The 20,219-nt window shown below is 34.6% G+C and overlaps 1 protein-coding gene across 4 annotated transcripts; it reads left to right on the top strand.

The window, feature by feature from the left end:
- The first annotated feature begins 1,485 nt into the window (after positions 1–1,485).
- On the top strand, positions 1,486–18,560 carry LOC106868665 (magnesium-dependent phosphatase 1). 4 transcript variants are annotated; one of them, XR_001409321.3, is made up of 7 exons: positions 2,047–2,198; positions 6,348–6,405; positions 10,316–10,426; positions 10,565–10,672; positions 13,906–13,991; positions 14,253–14,431; positions 17,858–18,560. XR_001409321.3 is itself a non-coding variant. In XM_014914051.3 (6 exons), the coding sequence occupies exons 1-6, from the start codon at positions 1,668–1,670 to the stop codon at positions 17,959–17,961; spliced, it is 498 nt and encodes a 165-aa protein (XP_014769537.1). In that variant the 5' UTR covers positions 1,486–1,667; the 3' UTR covers positions 17,962–18,560. The 4 variants fall into 4 exon arrangements, 3 of the variants coding, with proteins under 3 accessions (XP_014769537.1, XP_014769550.1, XP_014769530.1); XM_014914051.3 differs by lacking the exons at positions 2,047–2,198; positions 14,253–14,431 and adding an exon at positions 1,486–1,698; XM_014914064.3 differs by lacking the exon at positions 14,253–14,431 and having other exon boundaries at positions 18,313–18,560.
- Positions 18,561–20,219: the final 1,659 nt, after the last annotated feature.

The following is a 20,219-nucleotide window of genomic DNA, read 5'->3' as shown; positions in this document are numbered from 1 at the left end:
GTCAAGAGTCAGGGAAAGATCCAGTGATATCTACAGTGATGCGCTACGTCCGTGAAGGCTGGCCACCAAAGAACATGGAGATCAATGACGAAGTCAACAAGTTCCGTAAGTTATCAAACTCACTTAGTATCTGTCATGGATGCCTTATACATGGATCTAGAGTTGTGATTCCACATAGCTTGCAGCCAAAGATCCTCAATCTTCTGCATCTTGGACATTTTGGCATGGAACGCATGAAACAACTAGCAAGAACTGCTGTTTATTGGCCTGGTATCGATGCTGCTATAGAGATAGCCAGTCGACGATGTGATTCATGTAACGAACATCAAAGGCAGCCATCTAAGCCTCCAGTTCACCCATGGATGTTACCAGAAAAGCCGTGGAGCCGCTTACATCTGGACCATGCAATAAATTTTATGGGTAGAGATTGGCTGGTGATCACAGATGCTTATTCCAAGTACCCATGCATTCATCCTACTTCCTCCACGTCCTCCAAAGCCACTTTAAATCTGCTTGAGGAAGACTTTGCGCACTTCGGATTTCCTCACACACTGGTCACCGATAATGCACCAACTTTTACGTCTGAGGAGTTCCAGAGCTGGTGCAAAGAACGCGGGATCACACACCTGACAGGGGCACCTTACCACCCAGCTACCAACGGAGCAGCGGAACGTTTGGTGCAGACCTTCAAACAAGCTCTGAGGAAGTCTTCTCTTCCGCCAACACGAGCACTTCAAGAATTCTTGATGCAGTACCGGAGAACACCAACATCCTGTGGATTCTCTCCAAGTGAACTTTTGAATAACCGGCAGATACAAACAAGGATTGATTCTCTGCTGCCATCGCCAACACACATTGCTCAAGGCAAACAGTCTAAGGAAGCACATAAGTCTCAGGTGACTCCAAGCTCGGCTGATGTCGCTAAAGTTACCAGGCAGTACAAGGCCGGAGATCCTGTGTATGCACTATACTATGGACCTCGCCGAGACAAAGATCCCCGATGGGCACCAGCAATCATTAAGAAGTCATTGGGTACTCGCTGCTTTAACGTGAAGGTCATACCTCATGGCCCGATGTGGAGACGACACTGGGAACAGCTGCGACCGCGGTACACAACTGAGGAAGACAATGAACCTGGTGATGCAGAAAACACTGTATTTGAATTTGCAACAGATCACCCGATGGAGATCTCGGAAACTGTGCCACTAACACAAAGACAAACCAGACCCAAGACCATGTTACCCGTTCCAGAGTATGGACCAGACAACCCAAGACGGTCCAAGAGAACCCGTAAAACCCAAGAGAGACTTTGCTGTTGATACTTCTTGTGTAGCATCAATTTCAGTGGGGAGGTGTTATATGGACTGTTAGATATGTAATTCGTCTGACGTTCCGTGTATCATGTGGTTCGTCTGAGTTCATTGTTTCATTGTTGTTGTCTTGTGGGACTGTCGTAGTAAAATGTCATTGATATATATATATGGCGGACATGACTTTTGTTTATTCATAACGAACATTGGGTGAGTGCGTTCTTTGTATGTAATTGAACAATAAATGTAATAATTAAACTGTATAACTCGTTGTGTTATCTCTGCGAGTCACCCGAGGGAAACATAACATATACTGACCAATTTTTAATCCCAAAGATGATGCAACGGTAGAAAACGATGATGCAATACTTGCAATGCAATGAAACAGGTAGGAAGAAAATAACAAACAAAAAAAATCAGAAATTACTCAATTTGCCCCAGTTACCTATTTTGGCCACCCCGTATATATTTCCACATACTAAACGCAGAAGATATTTTAAGATGTATTACACAAAGAAATTATGCGCAGTAATAGAACATAGTAACGGAGCATAGCAACAATATTAGATTAAATAAATAATTGAAAACTTCTTATGAAAATATATTTCGTTAAAAATGTTAAAATAGTTTTCATTGCTTTTTTTTATAAATATAAAATTCATATTTCATACATTGTGTAGTAAAAAGGAAGAAAACATAATGTGTCCGCTTATTTAAAAAAAAAACAGAACCACAAGGTTTTGCAATAATTTTGATCAATATGAGTTTGTGGTTAAGATGTTGGCGATATAACGTAAGGGAGATCACTCTCGTTCTCTAGTTATCGACTTGTGTCCGGTATGGCGGTGTCCTATGTAGACAAACCAAAGCTTATTGTATTTGACTTAGGTAGAGTATGGTATTATTATTATTTATATATTACAAAGTGGCTATATATATATGTAAAATCCATTCATCATTAGCCCGACAAATAAAAATATATTTTGTCGGTATAACAATTGTGGATTAAATATTTTATTCATTCGCCCGCTTACCTTTCAATACTTTATTCTAATTGGATGAACATGGCTTTTTGAACTTGACACTTCCCTGAATATGTGTGTGTGTGTGTGCGCGCGCGCTTATAGTCCTGTTATATAACTGCTTTGTAATTAACCTCTCTTACCCGGCGATCTCAGATTCTCCTAAATTCATAATGTTCGTTTGTAAAACATGCTCTAATAGAATTACTGTTCTTTTCTATGAAAATTCTATAAATGTTTAGTTATTTCGTAGATTTTCTGTTATTACTGAAGATTAGAAGTGATATTGACAGTGGAGTCTCGGTCTCCTTAACTGTTCTGTAATTGTTCCTGTATTTTTTTGTTTTGTAACATAAAAGTACTATGATATAGGGTGTGGTTGGTGCTCAGTCACTAGCCAGAAATTTTCCTTGACGTTTGTTTAAAATTCTGTGTTCTGTAAACAAAAGTGAAAGTTAAATGCGGTTGTATACAACCAATTCGAATTTATATAGCAATATATTGTTTTAAGATTTTCATATTATTTTTCCAGTGCATGTTAAGTAGGATCTTTGACAGAGACCTTGATGTTACATTTTTATCGTCTGTAACAAGGGGTAAAAATATATTGTTCTAAAGAGAAATAAAACGTCTTGTAGGTATAAATAACCAGTGTAGTTTCGTTTTTTTGTACGCTTAATGACAGCAAAATACTTTTTTAATAGACGAAAATATTTAAATAGAAGCTATATGTATTTTAATTATCCTTCTATGTAGACATGTACCATTATGGGAAAACATGGTTCATGTCTAATTTCAATAAAGAACAAAATAAGAATTTTTAACACTAACGTAAAAGCGGTGTTATTGTATGGGGCTGAGACATGGCGAACAACAATTAAGTCAAATAAGCAAATATAATCATTCATCAACAGGTGCTTGCATAGTATACTTAAAATCAGTTGGCCCGAAAACATAAGCAATATGGAGCTATGGCAAAGAACGAATCAAGTTTCGATTAGGGAGGAAATATTTAAGAAAAAGTGGAAGTGAATTGGTAGCACAATTAGAAAGGACACACCAAATGTAACGAAAAGTGCTTTGCAGTGGAATCCGGATGGATATAGAAAGAGAGGTAGGCCTAAGAACTCGTGGTGTAGATCACCACAAAAGGAACTAGAGAAAGGGGGGCATTCATGGCAGAGTATAAGTACAGAAGCGAAAAATTATGCGACATGGAATTCAATTATAAGTGGCCTATACTCCGCGTTGGAGGGTTAAAGGCAAGAAAGAAAGAAAGTAGACATGAACTAGAATGCTATTAATTGAAATAGTAACTTAGTTTATGAAATTTCATTTGTTTTATTATAATCTCCATCGTGTATAGAAGTATTTTGTTCATTTTTATCATCCTTTCTTTCTGTGCTAAAAACCAGGGTATTTATTAGCAACATTTCGCCCGTCTTCAGATTCTGAGTTCAAATTCTGCCGAGATCAACTCCACCTTTCATCCTTTCGGGGTCGATAAAATAAGAACCAGTTGAGCACTGGAGTCGATAAAATAAATACCAGTTGAGTACTGGGGTCAATATAATCGACTTATTACCTTCCTCAAACATGCTGGTCTTGTGCCAGGACTTGAAACCATTATAGAAAAATTAAAGGCGATATGCTAGCAGAATTGTTAACTCACTGTGCAAAATGCTCAGTGGCACTTCGTCCATCTTCAGATTCTGAGTTCAAATTCCGCCATGGTCGACATTAACGTACATCATTTTAGGGTTGATAAAATAAATACCAGTTGAACACTGGGGTCGATGTAATCAACTAGCCCCCTTCCCGAACATGCTGGCCTTGTATCAAAATTTGAAACCAATATCTACAGGAAAAATTGGCTTGTCCTAGGATTCCTATGAATTATATCTTTAGAGGAGATTATTGGGTTAGATCAGTGTTATCAACCATATTTTATTTGTGAACCCCTTTTGATTGTTTTATTCTGGTGGACCCCCATAGTCATTCGATATTTAAAAACTAGTTTTATAGATACTTCTTTCAAAATTTCTATTGTGTTCATCACACATGAACTTGTGTAGTTTGAGCTATGTAAGACATTAGAGAAAAAATAATCTAGCTGTTTCTTACAGTAAATACTTCTAAAGCAAATTTTTTTTTTCTAGACCCTTAATTTGAAACCCTTCTATGGGTACCCAATTTACTATTTTGCATGCAGAGATATGGACCCCAGTTGAGAACCACTGGGTTAGATCTAAGCACAGTAAGATAGCTGAGTACATTAAATGAATGTGGAGGGTAGTATGGATCTTACAAGTTTAGATGAAAATATACATTTCTCATTATGGTAAAAGAGACTTGGAGAAGAAACAGTATGTGTGGTCTAGTGCATGCAATGTGCTGAGTTTCTGTTAATCAGTCAAATGACCTTCTTTGAATGCAGTCTAGAATGTTTGTGTAGTACTGAAGTACTATGGCTAATATGTGAGCACTACACGTCGAGCAGACCTATGATCAAAGCTATTCCAGCCATGACCATCCCATTTTTTTAGGCATAGTTAATTGAGGATTACAATATCAATGCATCCTTCCCTCTTGTAAGACAGTAAATTGTGATATGAAGGCGATTTGGCTGTTATTTCTAGCAGGTGAAGCTGTCATATTGTGGTTAGTTTCATATAAGGTCCACAACTTTTCAGAGTAGACATAGTTTCTATCTCTGAAGAAGCTTAATCTTAGTGATGCAGATTCAGCAAAATTGTGTAGGTACGTGATTGCCATGAGAAATCATCAGAAATTGAGAGGCTTTTCTTTTGAGAACCTTAGTTGTTTATTGCTTATACACAGTGCAATACTCTTTACTAGATGTATGTAGTATTTGCATTTTGGTGCTGTTGACAGAGGGTAGATTAATATGTATCTGTTACAGGTTGTTTCTGAGATTTCTGTTTATGAAATGAGTCAAAGTTTCACAGAGATTAGTGTAAAGGGGAGATAATTGTCCAACTGACTGACTCTTGTTCATGTTAATAAACATCTTTATGGTTTGGGTAGAGGAGGGAAATGGAAACACTATTTCATGAGTTACTGCTAATCACTACACTTTCTAGGAGCAGTCATGCTGCAAATTGTAGCTGTGTTTGGCCTCTCAAAATCCTGTGTACACTGGGATATCATGAATTTAGAGAGAGGAGGACATGAAGCTATGTGTCTCCGCCACTCATGACATTATCCATGTTTTTGGACCACAGTTTTGTCTGGCAAAGAGCCTCTGCTGGGAAATTGATTCCACCTTCTGAGTCACTGCACAAGAAAAGATAGTTGAAGGCTGAACATCAATTGACTATCTTTTCAAACTGTAGTATGTTTGCAATGGAATAAATTCTGTTAAAGATTCTCAAGGGTCAGGTGACTGTGTTAAACTAGCCAATATATTCAACCTAATTCTTATTTCTGAGAAAAAATAGATATATTGAGAAATGACCATAAGAGAAAAGACATGATTATTTTTATTAAAAAGAAATTCTAATGGCTCAGTGTCATAAGTCTGGTAATGCTCTTATTCAAGTTAAGTATTATGGTGTTAGTATAAAGTGTTTATGCCTATTATTAAACAACTTACCTCATAATGCAGAAAGTGCTTTGATTGGATAGTAAATTCTTACTGAACTTGATTTCAATTCAAGTGAAATTATTCCAATTTTCTATTGAAATGATTTGGAAACGATCTTGATTCTTCAAGATCTTTAAGTTTCCTCTAAAAAATATTAACCCTTTAGCATTCTACTTCTTTTATGCTTAAATAAGCCAGATCTGGCCTTGCACACCAACCCAACAATATCATTCTAAAAATTAACAATTAACTCATCAAAATCTCAAAGCTACAAGATAATACATGATTAATTCAGAACAATGTGAATAAATAACCATTACTCTGAATGTCAAAAAGCTAAACTTAATCAAAAACTTGGTGTTATTTTCACCATCATTATCATTATGTATTGATTTATATTTTTAATAGATTATACTTTGTGGCCTTTCTGGGTTGACACACATGTTTCGCCACCTTTTGAATTAAGGTAAGATATGGCTTGTATAAATATTGAATTTGGATAAGTCTATTGTTTGACTTTCTGTGTATTTAGTTACCAATTTTAGATTCTGTTCACTTTTTAGCAATGTTATGTTGTATATTCACTTGAATTATTAGCTATTTTTCATTTTTTCAGTTGCTAGAAGTACTTAGATTCCACTGTTTGCTAACAATTTTAGATTAAGATCATAATTTAGTAATTTATTAACCTCATTTTGGGATCATTTATTTACAATACTAATAACTTCATTAGTTGTCTTAGCCCTTCCTCATTATGTGTGTAGTTCCAGACTAGATTTCCAGATTAAGAGCATTTAAAAATTCAGATATAAGACATTCAAAGGTAGTCAGTGATTGAATCAATATAAATAATGTTGTAAAATTATAACCTTAAAAGCAACAACTCTTTGTAAATATTTAGTCATTTAATTTTAGATTGATACTTTTCATTTTTAGATTCAAAAGATAAAAGAATCTTATGAGATGGATTACCATTGCTTTTCTTTTCAGAAGAAAATTAACTCTTATTCTTAATTATTTTACTTGCCTTAACAGATGTATTTTACCTGTAAATGACTTCACATTCCCTGTTTACATTTATATTTTAAAAATTTCCATTATTTTGTAATTTCTTCAAACTGATTACAAATCATCTTGAACCTACTGATTTTTTGAGGAAATATTAATTGTACAAAATAAGAAATGACTGTGTCACCAGTGGTCTCTTAAATGTTGTTTTCCATAACTGCACTATTATTTGGTTTCTACAAAAAAAAAAAAAAAAAGATTTATGTTCCAACTTCTCTTAACTACATTATTCACCAACCCCTTTTCATGATTTTTTATGTTGTTTTACAATAATGCTTTTATGTATCTTTCATAATTGGAATATTGTTAAAATCTTGCAGCCATAGTATCGACTCTTCCCCATTTCTGCAACTATATCATTGTTCAACTAACAAGGAAACCCCTATGTGGTTGCTCAATCAGCTAGTAGTAGCAGCTAAATCTCCCTCCCAACCATATCTTACTATCTTTAAAAAGAAGAAGAAAAGATAGATTGGATAATGCAATGCTACACAGACTATCTTTGAAAAAAAAAAATGTGATGGTCAAAGCTGAGATATTTTTGATTAATGGCTTGTTTGATGAAGACTAACCTGGGTTAAACAACAGCAGCCTGATATTGTTTAACTATCACAACTTATTCCTTCTCATTCCTGCACTAACTTTCTCTACTGCAGTAAATATTGTGAGAGAAACTCTCATATTGGCTTTTGATGCAAAATGCACTTGTGTTTATCTGAGTCACTGCTACCTCTAGTGGTCAAGCATCCATCATTAATAAAAACCAAGAAAGGTAAAAAATCACATGATCTGGTGGTCTCAGTGTTGGAGGTGGCAGGAATTTGTTTACCCACTAGTTATATAAATACAAGAGGGCATTTTGCACTAAAAATCAATATGAGAGTTTCTCTCTTGGTATCTACTGCAGTATAGATTGTTCTAACAGAACATCCATGTTTAAGTGGGTATAGATATATCTTTTTAGTATTAATACTACCTATGTCACTAATATATATATTTTAACAAGCTCACTGGCTAATTGCAACACCAGCACCTGTTCTGACATTGCTTTTCTATATAACGCTGGTGGGCAGATGACTCGCTGCTACCTCTAGCAGTCAAGCATCCATCATTGATAAGACCAAAGAAGATTGAAATCATGTGATCTGGTGGTCTTGGCGCTGGAGGTGGCAGAGATTTATCTCCTCACTAGTGATATAAGCAAGAGTGCATTTTGCAACAGCAGCCAATATGAGAGTTTCTCTGATGGTATCTACTGCAGTATAGATTGTTCTAACAGAACATCCATGTTTAAGTGGAGATAAATATTTCTTCTCTGTCACTTATATATATTTTTTAACAAACACACTGGCTAATTTCAACACCAGCACCTGTTCTTGTACTGTTTTTCTATATATTGCTGGTGGGGAGATAAGTTGCTGCTACCTCTAGCAGTTGAGTGTCCATCATTGATAAAACAAAGGAAGGACAAAATCACATGATCTGGTGGTCTTAGCACTGGAGGTGGCAGGGATCTATATCTCTGTTAGTGATGTAAACAAGAGTACATTTTGCACTAAAAATCAATATGAGTTTCTCTCATTGTATCTACCACAGTATAGTTTGTTCTAGCAGAACATCCATGTTTAAGTTGGGATAATTATTATCTCTCAGATCTCTCAGTATTGATAATACCTCTGTTGCTAATGTATATTTCTCTACTGTATTTTGTCAAGTTAACAAGGAAGCCTCTGCATGGAACTGATAGAAATAGTAGTCAAATCTCCCTCAAATCACACTTTTCTGTTTTAAGAAAGAAAAGAACACATTGAATGATATAGTTAAACATACTTCTACTAAGATAGGAATGGTCATAGCTGGAATATTTCGAGCCATAAGCCTTCTCAATCAGATCTAAATGGGATTAAACAAAAGCAACTGTATTATTGTCTACAGTCCTCAGTTTTGTTTAACCCTTTAGCATTCAGATTACTCTATCAAATGTAATTTTTATTCATTCATATTGCTTGGAATTAATGCATTTTGTTGCTTCAAGTTTTCAATGATGTAATTGCTTGTTTCAAAAATTACATTGTAGGATAGGTGTGAGAGGCTAGATCTGGCTGCTTTGAACATGAAATAGAATATTTGGGTTGGATATAACCTGTTTAAATGTTAAAGGGTTAAATATTCAGATTTTCTACTTCTTTCAGCATTCCTCCTTATTTTCTCTTTTGTCTTACTATATTTTCTACTCCTCTTGTATGGTACATGCTAGCCTGTCTGTTGCACCTGCCTCTCATCTTCTCTATTGTATTTCATTACAACAAACCCTAAACACTTTTCTTTGTAATAATTCATATTCAGAAACTGCCTCCCTCACTACATTTTTTCTTATAAATCTTCTGTTATAGAAGTTCAAACAATATATAAACCACAGTGTGACGTGTGGTAAAAAGTTTGCTTCCCAATCACATAGTTTCAGGTTCAGTCCCACTATGTGGCACTTTGAGAAAGTGTCTTCTACTATAGCCTTGAGCAGACCAAAACCTTGTAAGTTGATTTGGTAGATGGAAACTGAAAGAAACCCATCATATATATATATATGTATGTGTGTGTGCCTTTGTGTTTGTCCCACACCACTGCTTGACAACCAGTTTGGTGTGTTTATGTCCCTGTAAATTAGCAGTTGGGTAAAAGAGACCAATAGAATAAGTACTAGGTTTAAAAAACGTCCTGGGGTCAATTTGCCTGACTAAGAACCCTTCAAGGCAGTGCTCCAGCATGGCCACAGTCAAATGATTGAAACAAGTAAGAGATAAAAGATAAAAAATATTGGCATCACTAGTATTGCAGACTAGTGAAGATTATGAGCACTGTCCTTCCCTTAGACCAATGCTCTGCAACCTTTTGTCACTTGCGGTACACTTATATTCTTTTCAAAATTCAGTGGCACACCTGAACTAAAAGTATAGGGAAAAAAATTATATTCAGGTTACACTACGGCACACCTAGCATCATCTTGTGGCACACCAGTGTGCCATGGTAAACCGGTTATGGAACACTGCCTTAGACTAAATGTAAAACAAAATCTATTGTTACAAATGCAGTTGATGGAGGAAAAGTAATAGTTTTTACTTTTTGTTAAGTAACACAGGGCAATGTAATTCAGTTATTGCTGTCAGATTTTCTCTTTAATTCTGGATCAACTGAGTTACTGCTGACAAGTAGCTAAATTTTGCATAAATGTATTGAAGGGTGAGATAAATTTTCTTTCCATTCTTTGTCAAGCCTGTATATGATAATTATTTGAATTTCCTTTTTATTAGGAAGGATAAAGTATATGATTCCCTTGGAGACCACGTGAAACATTACCCTGAAGTTCCAGAGGTGTTGCAGTCCCTTCAAAATGAAGGTTATAAGCTTGGTGTTGCTTCCAGGTATTTCAGTTCGTTATATTTCTGGATTAATCATGCAGTCAAATATGCTATTTTTATTTATAAAAATTACTTCTGAATGTAATTTTTTCATTAGAAATATCTGAATTTTCTGTTGAATTCTTCTTTTGATTTCTCTAGAACATGTGCAATTAAAAGTGCAAAGCAGTTGATGGATTTATTTAACTGGAGTAAATATTTTGAATTTTCTGAGATTTATCCAGGAGAAAAAACAATTCATTTTTCCCAGTATGTATTACATTTAATATTTCTCCTGTAATACATTATTAGTAACATGTATCATACCTCCATACCTTTTCAAAATGATAGTTATTTGTATAAAGTCGAGTATAATGTTTTGTTTTGTTTTCCAATAGAGAAAATTTAGATGGTTGAATTTGAAAACAAAGTTATGAGAAAATACAAACAAGTTTCAGAGACTAAGTTGGAGAATAAAAATAGTACCCTCTACATTCAACATTCACATTCTGCTAAAATTAATTTTGCTTTTCATTCTTTGGTGATTAGTATAGAAAGATCTTAAGATAATCAGCTATATCCCCTCACATGTAAGACTGTAATATTAAAATAAAGCATTCTGAGATTATCATAAATTGCTAGTACTGTTTCTGAATCCTTCTACATATTGAATTCATGATCTGATCAATTTCAGAGATTCTCATGTCTGTATCAAAACCTACCACCACTTCCAACATTAATTGACACCATTCATTTTCTAATATCTTTTATTCTTGTTGACATGTATTGGATCCATATACTATGAAGTATCCTTCTTTTCATACCTAATATTTTCTAATTTCACATATTTGTCATATCCATTAGTTAATAACCATTGATAACAAGTATGCTGATATTTAAGACACATTTCTTTTTAAAATACGTTGATTTGTTCTGATGCACTATCTCACAGTTCTAAGTACTGTGAGGAACATTAAACTCTGCTTTTCTTTTATTTTGGTAAGGTGACATTTCTCTAAAGAAATATCTAGGCCCTACTTTCTGCAGCTCTTTTACTTTTATTTGTTTCATTTCTTCTCGGTTTTTTTTACCATGTTGTTTCACTTTTGTATTATTCTGAAGTACTGGGTCTCTCTTCTGGATCTATATACATTTTTTTTTTGCCTCTGAGTATAAACAAGTTTCTATCATTGTGTGAAATTTACTGTCATAGAAGCCCTGTCAGCTTTCACAAGTTTCTTCTTATTCATTGTCTTCATTCTGCATTCATTGTTTCAAACTGGCTCTCATTTTATCTATGTTTAATAGAACATTTCGTTCAAACATTATTATGTTAATGATAAACCTTTGTCAGACCCAACAGAATGAAACCTAGCCAGCTAGTTGATTGGCTTTGTGAAGTCTAAACTGAAATATTATATACATTTGCAGTATATATATATATATATATATATATTCTTCCACCCTGTTAATTTTCACTTTGTAAGTTGAACCTTTTAATATAAATTCATCATCTGAAAGTCTCTGGCTTTTGCTTTCTCTCGTTTTGCATGTATACATATATACATATTTTCTATTTCATACTCAGACTATTATATTTGATATATCTAATGTATCTCATTTATTTTTCTGCATAATTGCCTCTCTCTATATATATAATACACACACACACACACACACAATGATATTTACAATCATGGCCTTTAAAATACCTTTATTTTCATCATTATGTATGCTTTTTGTGCTGGGAGGGGTTGGATGGTTCTTCATGTTCTGTATCATTTTTTAAATGTGATCTACTCCTATCCTAAAGGCTGGTGCTCACATATGTCATTTGGCTTGGTTTCTACAGTTTCTTTGCTCATTTGTCAACAACTTTACATTTTTTTTGTGACATCATCATTAGAAATGTAGTCGTGTTCATTATTCACCTATAGAGGGATCATGGCAGGTTCCATCCTTGCACCAGTACAGTGTTAGAGAGTGCTCAGTATTCTATGGTGTGTAATTTGAGGGAATAGGAGAAGGAGCAATGACAACAAAAAGGGTAATTTAGAAGGCTGGAATTAGAGTGAATAACATAGAGTGTGAACATTTGCTCTTTTAAACAGGGAGAGAAACTAGAATGGTTAGGAGAGTGGAAGGAGAAAGAGTATATGATGGAAGAAAGGCATGAATATTTCAGGGTAGAATTGAGAGATGTGATTGGTAATATCAGAGGTGGATAAAGATAATTGTGGGTGAAGAGATAAAGAGTAAGTGATGGATGGCAATAGAGGTAGCCCAGAGGAGAGGGAGTACTGGCTGATAAAAAAACAGGGCAAAATTATACTGTGTTGGGGCAAATAAGAGGGATCAATACAATATCTCAGTTGGATATTCCTTTGAGATAATTCTCACAAAGGTTTGATAGAACTGGTCATCTTCCTTACCTGTTACTCCCTCCTCCTACAAAAAATCCAATTATCTGATAGAAAAGTCCTAATGGTCCAATGCTGTACAACTTTTTGTAGACTTATAGCGGTATGAAGACCAGTGTAGATCACTCTAACACTGAGGTTGCTAGTGTGATGTACACTGTCGTAACACAAACCATTCTACACACAGTCTTTGTTTGCTTGAACTTGTTAACTCCATATCACTTACAAATGTATCTATCAGTTCACAACGTCTGCCATTACTTCTAGTGTGGTATCTCACACACTTGGCTCATATTTGTATTTTAATATTTCTCTCTCAGAATTAGCCCATGTTTTACTTTAAACAACCTGCAGACTTTTATACTGATGTTCAATCATATCACTGTTGCACAATTTATCTCTGATCTCCAGTCTGAGTCATTATGAATGGTCTAAGGGCAACTAACCTACTTTCTGAGAATAACCTTTAAATGATAAATGTCAGTGTATGGTTTAAGATCATTACTCAGAAATGTATACAACCTTGCTTATATGGCTTGTGTGTGTTTGCATAGCCATGCTTGTGCACATGTGCAGCCACATCGCAATCCAACAAGGGAACTTTTATGTGGTCACTCAGCTTACTGCTTACTAGAAATAGCTTGCATCTCTCACATTATGCTCTAATTTGTTATAAAAGGAAACATGAGGTAGTGTGGTCCTGGATGCATTGAGCATGATTAAGAGAAACAGGATGATTTCAGCTGGAATGGATCTGACCAGGGCTGTCCTGTGGGTAACCTCTGCAATAACTGCAGTCAGTGTATGTATGTAAACCTTTACTCAAACACATTCATACACACACTCACTATAAACCATGCTATGAGAAAAATGCAAACTTTATTTCAGTACATTAAGTTCACATAACATACTAATTCAAGAAGAAATTCCAGTTGCCAGCAGCAATTTCAGTTTGTGATGAGTCCAACCATTTAGATTTATACCATTTTATTTATATTATCTTCTAATAAAATAAAGCTAATAGAATCAAAAGGGGGTGAAAACAGACAGCCTTACAGAAAAGTCTTCTATTTTGCTATCAAGGTTTCAGAAACACAGCAACATCCCATATGAAGATATGTTATTCTTTGATGATGAAGGGAGGAATGTAACAGCTGTTGGTAACATAGGTAAGAATATATTTTAATAAATTCACTGTTTTGTCATTTCACTTTTACATGCATGTCTTTGTGTATGTGCCTTAACATGTGGAAGAGAAAAACAAAACTGGATCTTCCATGAATGAATATTGTTTTTGCTTTGAATTACACTGTGTAACACGATTTTTTATCCTTGAGTAACAACTGTTATTTCCTATTTGCCTACCCCTAGAAAGTATGGAAAATGGCTAATATTTCCTTCTAAATTTACTTTTGTTCCATTTATTCAAGTGCCAAATAATTCCTCTCAACACATCACTATGATGCCCTCCTCTTCTCCTGCTCATGATAGCCACTAAAGGACATGCTCAAGTGGTTAAGGTCAAGCAAATCTGTGGTATTAAGCAGAACGTTTGTTATGACAATATTTCTGTAACTCAGCACTGAATCTATCTGAAATGTAATGGCAAGTAAGTCAGTTTCAAAATATTGATGTCTAGGTTACAAAAGCAATATTTCCTTTTATTTCTAGATAGAAGAAAATAGGAAATAACACTTACTGACCAAAGACAAAAAAAAAATGTTACACAGTGTTATAGAGCAAGCAACTGAGTATTCCAGACATTTTCAGACAGAATCAACATAGCACTATGTTTGACAAAGATGGCACATTCAATTGGAGAAACAGTCCATTGAATGGGCATCTACATAGTTTCTGTTTATCTAATCTCACTCACAAGACATAGATTGAACTGAGTCTGTCATAAAAGACTCATGCTTAAGATACCATGCAGTGTGATCATGTCTGAGATTTCATGATTAGAACTAAAATTCTTGACTACTCAGTTATGCCTGTTCTCATATGCCATCCGTACACACACACACTTATTAATACTCTTTTTACTCTTCTACTTGTTTCAGTCATTTGACTGCAGCCATGCTGGAGCACTGCCTTTAGTCGAGCAAATCGACCCCAGGACTTATTCTTTGGAAGCCTAGTACTTATTCTATCGGTCTCTTTTGCCGAACCGCTAAGTTACGGGAACGTAAACACACCAGCATCAGTTGTCAAGCGATGTTGGGGGGACAAACACACACATACACACATATATATATATACATACATATATACAATGGGCTTCTTTCAGTTTCCGTCTACCAAATCCACTCACAAGGCTTTGGTCGGCCCGAGGCTATAGTAGAAGACACTTGCTCAAGGTGCCACGCAGTGGGACTGAACCCAGAACCATGTGGTTGGTAAGCAAGCTACTTACCACACAGCCACCCCTGCACCTATGTTTGTTTTTTTGTATCAAGCTGTATATATAAAAACAATTTAACATTAAACTGAAAGATTACTCAATACTTTTCAACAGAATGCATATTTATGAACTTTTACAAAGGAAAAGGCTGATAGTGACTTCAAAGTTTTGATTTGTTTTTATCAATCAGAAGGCAAGCAAGCTGAAATCTTTTCCTTGCAAAAGTTTATAAAGGTGTCTTTTACTTGTTCCAGGCATTTGACTGTGGCCATGCTGGGGTACTGCCTTGAATGGTTTTAGTTGAACAAATTGACACCAGGACTTACTTTTTTAAAGCCTAGTACTTCTACCAGTCTCTTTTGCTGAACCATTAAGTTACAGGGATGTAAACACACCAACACTGGTTGTCAATTGGTGGTGGACAAACAAACAAGGACACTCACACACACATAAATTTATATATATGTACACAACAGGCTTCTTTCAGTTTTCATTTACCAAATCCACTCACAAGGTTTTGGTCAGCCCAGGGCTATAGTAGAAGACACTTGCTGAAGGTGCCACACAGTGGGACCGACCTTGGAACCATGTGGTTGGGAAGCAAACTTCTTACCACACAGCCACTCCTGCACCTATATACCACAGTTGCACCTATACATATACATTCAGGCATGTATATATTATTCCCAACATATATACATAAGATATTTTTTCTCTTCTATTGTAGATTTTGAAAACAACCTATTATCATTTTTGTCTATTTTGAGCAGCTCTTTGATCAGCATCATTCCAGCTATAACTTCTGATAATATATCTAGGACCATGTTATCCACTGTTTCATCTTTTTGTAAGATGGTAGGGTATGACTTGAGGAAGATTTCATTGCTATTTCTAGTATTGCAATAGTTTTCGGTGGTGGCCACAGAAGCAATGTAAACTAGGCCAGAGCATGACATGTGTCCTAGATGCAAGAACTGTTTAATCATTAGATAGTAGTGAAATGAAAGCTATGGACTCAGCAAACTGCTCTGGAATTTGTAGGAATATTTTGAAATTTAGCTCTTGTTGCTGTTTAGCCCAAAGTCATCTCTGACCATTTAAACCCATGAGAGAAGATATTCCAGCTGTTATTGTTCCACTTTTTTTTCTCAGGATTTAATATATCTAGGGCTACATTATCCATGTGTCTTCCTTTTTCAAAGATAGAGTATAGTTTTGAGAGAAAATTAGTTGCCAATTCAAATAAAGGAAGCATTTGAGGGCTGAAAAGAAAACCACTGTGTTTTATATTCATCATACTAAAGACTTATTCTATGTTCCTTCATTTCATTAAGTGGTGTGTGTAGAATCTTTGCAGATAAGAGAAAAGTTCATACTCTTTAACTTGTTTCAGTCATTTGACTGTGGCCATGCTGGAGCACCGCCTTTAGTCGAGCTAATCGACCCCTGGACTTATTCTTTGTAAGCCTAGTACTTACTCTATCGGTCTCCTTTTGCCGAACCGCTAAGTTACGAGGACGTAAACACACCAGCATTGGTTGTCAAGCGATGGTGGGGGGACAAACACAGACACACAAACATACATATATATATATGTATATATATATATATATATATATCCATATATACGACGGGCTTCTTTCAGTTTCCACCTACCAAATCCACTCACAAGGCTTTGGTCAGCCCGAGGCTATAGTAGAAGACACTTGCCAAAGGTGCCACGCAGTGGGACTGAACCCGGAACCATGTGGTTGGTAAGCAAGCTACTTACCACACAGCCACTCCTGTGCATGTATGTTTTTTTTTTGTTATTCTTTTATATGTGTATAGGAGAGAAGAAATAAGAAAATGAAGGTAATGAAGCAAGAAATATCAGATGATATTCTTGAATTCAAACTAGATGCTAACAGTATGGTTTCAAATTTGGGTACAAGGTCAGCAATCTCGTTAGAGGGTGTAAGTCAATTACATTGACCCCCATTACTTAGCTGGTACATATTTTATTGACCCTGAAAGGATGAAAGGCAAAGTCAACCATGGTGGCATTTGAACTCAGAATGTAAAGTGGGAAGAAATACTGCCAAGCATTTTTCCTGGTGTGGTAATGATTCTGCCAGCTCGCCACCTGAGACACCACAGTAATATTATTGACATACTGATCTAGTGTAGGACACCATTTGACAAAGGTAAAACTAGAGATTATTATTGAAGGCTTTAATCGCAAATTTCACTATTTGCTGACCGAATCCCATTCTTGTAGATAAATTAAAGAACTTTAAGGTAATTTTGAATGCTGCAAGGAGTTTGAATGAAGACAACTGGAAGAAGATGGCTAAGCATGTGTATACTTAGTGGTTAGAACCTACATAGTTAACTAACAAAATCATGCTTCTTCAAAAAAGTAAATAGGGAGGGATGATCATAAATTGCAAGGAAGGTAAGTAGGATCTCTGTATAGTGATTATTAAGGGAATACCTGGACTAACCATATATGAATGTAACTATAATGAAAATAGTAACTTGTACTGGGTGGGAGTCAATGATGGGAAGGAAATAATACTCTAAATATTTAATAGATGGAAAGGAAAAAGATTATATATTTAGTTTGTGTTATTTTTTTTTTAAATTTTGTAGGTGTAACAGCAATTCATGTACACAAGGGCACTGGAGTTACTAAAGAAGTGATGAAAGAAGGACTAAAAAAATTTGCTGAAAACAAGAAAAAAGCTGCATCCTAGCTAGCCTTTTATGAAAATCTTCTGTAACTGTTTCTATTATTTAATGTTAGACTTTTGCAAAATCCTTTCATCCTGTTTTTATACACAAAAATGAAGGATTACTGTAACACAACCAACCTGATCAGACCTTAACATATGTTTTCAGTTTTTAAGAAATATTTATTATTTAAAAGAATAAATTTAACTTTTAAGATGCAATGAACTCATTTGTTTGTATACTTATCTTCTTGAAAGCAATAGAATATTTTTTAACTATATTTTTGTAGTCTAGCATGTAAACATTTTAATGTCTCTGAGTACTTTTAGTCCTTGTGAATACACTGTGTTTGTTTTTTATTCTTTTCCTTTTAGCAGCTGAAAATCAAACAATACATGGCTAAATATATTATGGGCATCTATAGTTTCAACATATCTGATCTACCTCAGGCTTTAGCACCAGCTAAGAGTGCTGTTAAAACATTGTTTTTCAGATCTTTCATTATTGGCCTTAAAATGCTTCTTACAAGAAGGATTGATTGACTGTGAAGATTTAAAATGTTGCAAAATATGTTACGTTGATTTTAACAACTTACTACCAATAAAATATAAAATAACACCTTGCTATTGGTCAAAAATTTGTCTCAAGTTTTACAGTAATACATGTTTTTTTTTTGCTGAGAAAATTTTGTGAAAACCTTTTACTCCAAGTTTATTTATATATATATATATATATATATATATATATATATAAATATATGCACAGGGTGTCCAGAAAGTTTTGCCTGATTTTTATTTTATTGTACATATATATAATCAGGGAAACTTTCTGGACACCCTGTACATATAAAATTTGAATACTGAATCGAAAGTTCAAGCTCTATGAGAGTTCATAGCAGAGTAAGAAGTTCAATTTCAATGAGTAGTGTAGAAGCATACGATATACCATTTGCACAAATATTATATAGTTTAGTGCAAAGTTACACAAGGTATGATTTTTAATCAAATTAAACAAAAAAAAAAAAATGGCATTAGAAACAATACTTGTCAGGAATGATAAAGGAGGGAAGTCTGAAATTTTAACTGTATATTAATGAAGATATCCTATTGGGAGTGAGTCTGATATGTGGTAGGTACAGTAACAACTTTGCACTTGTTTCAGTCTTAGATCTTCTCAGTAATATATACTCTAACATGTACTTAGCAGATTTTAGGATGACTTATAAGACAATTTAAAATAATGACAATAGAAATTTTTCCAGGGATGCTTTTATGTAGAACATATAGTTTAGTGCAGGCTAACAATGTAGTTGGCTCAAAAGGAGTTTTAGTCAAAATGTATCCATAATTAGAAAAAAAAAACTCATTAGCATTAATGACAGTTCTTTTCGAGAAGTGTGATCCCTGGGAAATTTTCCAGCATCAGTTAATTATATTACATAATCAGTGGATAATTTCATGTAAAAACTATATTCTTTCAGTTATTCTAAGGTCTGTTATGTGTTAAACCACCTCAATGAAGTACAGTCTAATACAACTGAAACATATCCAGAGTTATCATTCTTACCAAGAATTAAAAATACACAGCCCATTGCATATCTCCAGTTAATGTTTTAATCAATTTAAATTGCCAAGTTCTTCCCCTTGTCGTTCTTACAAAAACTAAACTTCTTTCCGTTAATCGTTACAGGGACTCTGATGATACTCCTACTTTTGTGTCTTACAGTCTTCTTTAGATTTTAGTCTTCATCTGCTAGGTTTAACATTTTCTAAAGATCTTGTCTGGAATTGTATTAGATCTATTGTTAATTCAGCTGCTCTGAAGTATGGTTCTCTATAACAAAATGACCATTATCTTTCTTCCAAATATATTCATCCGTTTAAGTTTATTCATCCTTGCATGGAATAATACTTTCACATTCAAGCTAGTGTCTCTTGTACTATTTTTCTCCTCCTTGATCAAATTCAAAAGCAAGCAAAACTTGTTCCACAGTTAAATATGAACTTAATTCTAGTGTTGATCTTTTATGACTTTTAAAAGTGTTTCACATTTGATTTTTTTCTTTCATTTTCTTTAGTAACTCTTAACATACTAATTAGTTGCACGAGGGCCTGGATCAGAAATTCTTATCACTAAAGATTTTTATCATATTTGAATTTTCATTGATAAAAGTTGTTTTTGGTTCACAATTACCTATATGCTCTACATGTAAAATTTCACTCTAGCAAAATTTCTAATACTAATACTCTATAATCGATTACCTTACTATATGTCTTTATAT

The sequence above is a fragment of the Octopus bimaculoides genome, chromosome 3 (genome assembly GCF_046866305.1).
Source record: "Octopus bimaculoides isolate indiv1 chromosome 3, ASM4686630v1, whole genome shotgun sequence".
In the NCBI taxonomy this organism is placed as follows: Eukaryota; Metazoa; Mollusca; class Cephalopoda; order Octopoda; family Octopodidae; genus Octopus; species Octopus bimaculoides.
This window is presented reverse-complemented; position numbering and strand designations above follow the sequence as displayed.

What these genes read in the sequence shown, in the direction of transcription:
- LOC106868665 (XM_014914044.3), top strand. Translation starts at nt 2,150, where the DNA reads ATGGCGGTGTCCTATGTAGACAAACCAAAGCTTATTGTATTTGACTTA. An exon ending in TCGCCACCTTTTGAATTAAG is followed by an intron (nt 6,406 to 10,315) that starts GTAAGATATGGC and finishes CCTTTTTATTAG; the next exon opens with GAAGGATAAAGTATATGATT. An exon ending in AACAGCTGTTGGTAACATAG is followed by an intron (nt 13,992 to 17,857) that starts GTAAGAATATAT and finishes TAAATTTTGTAG; the next exon opens with GTGTAACAGCAATTCATGTA.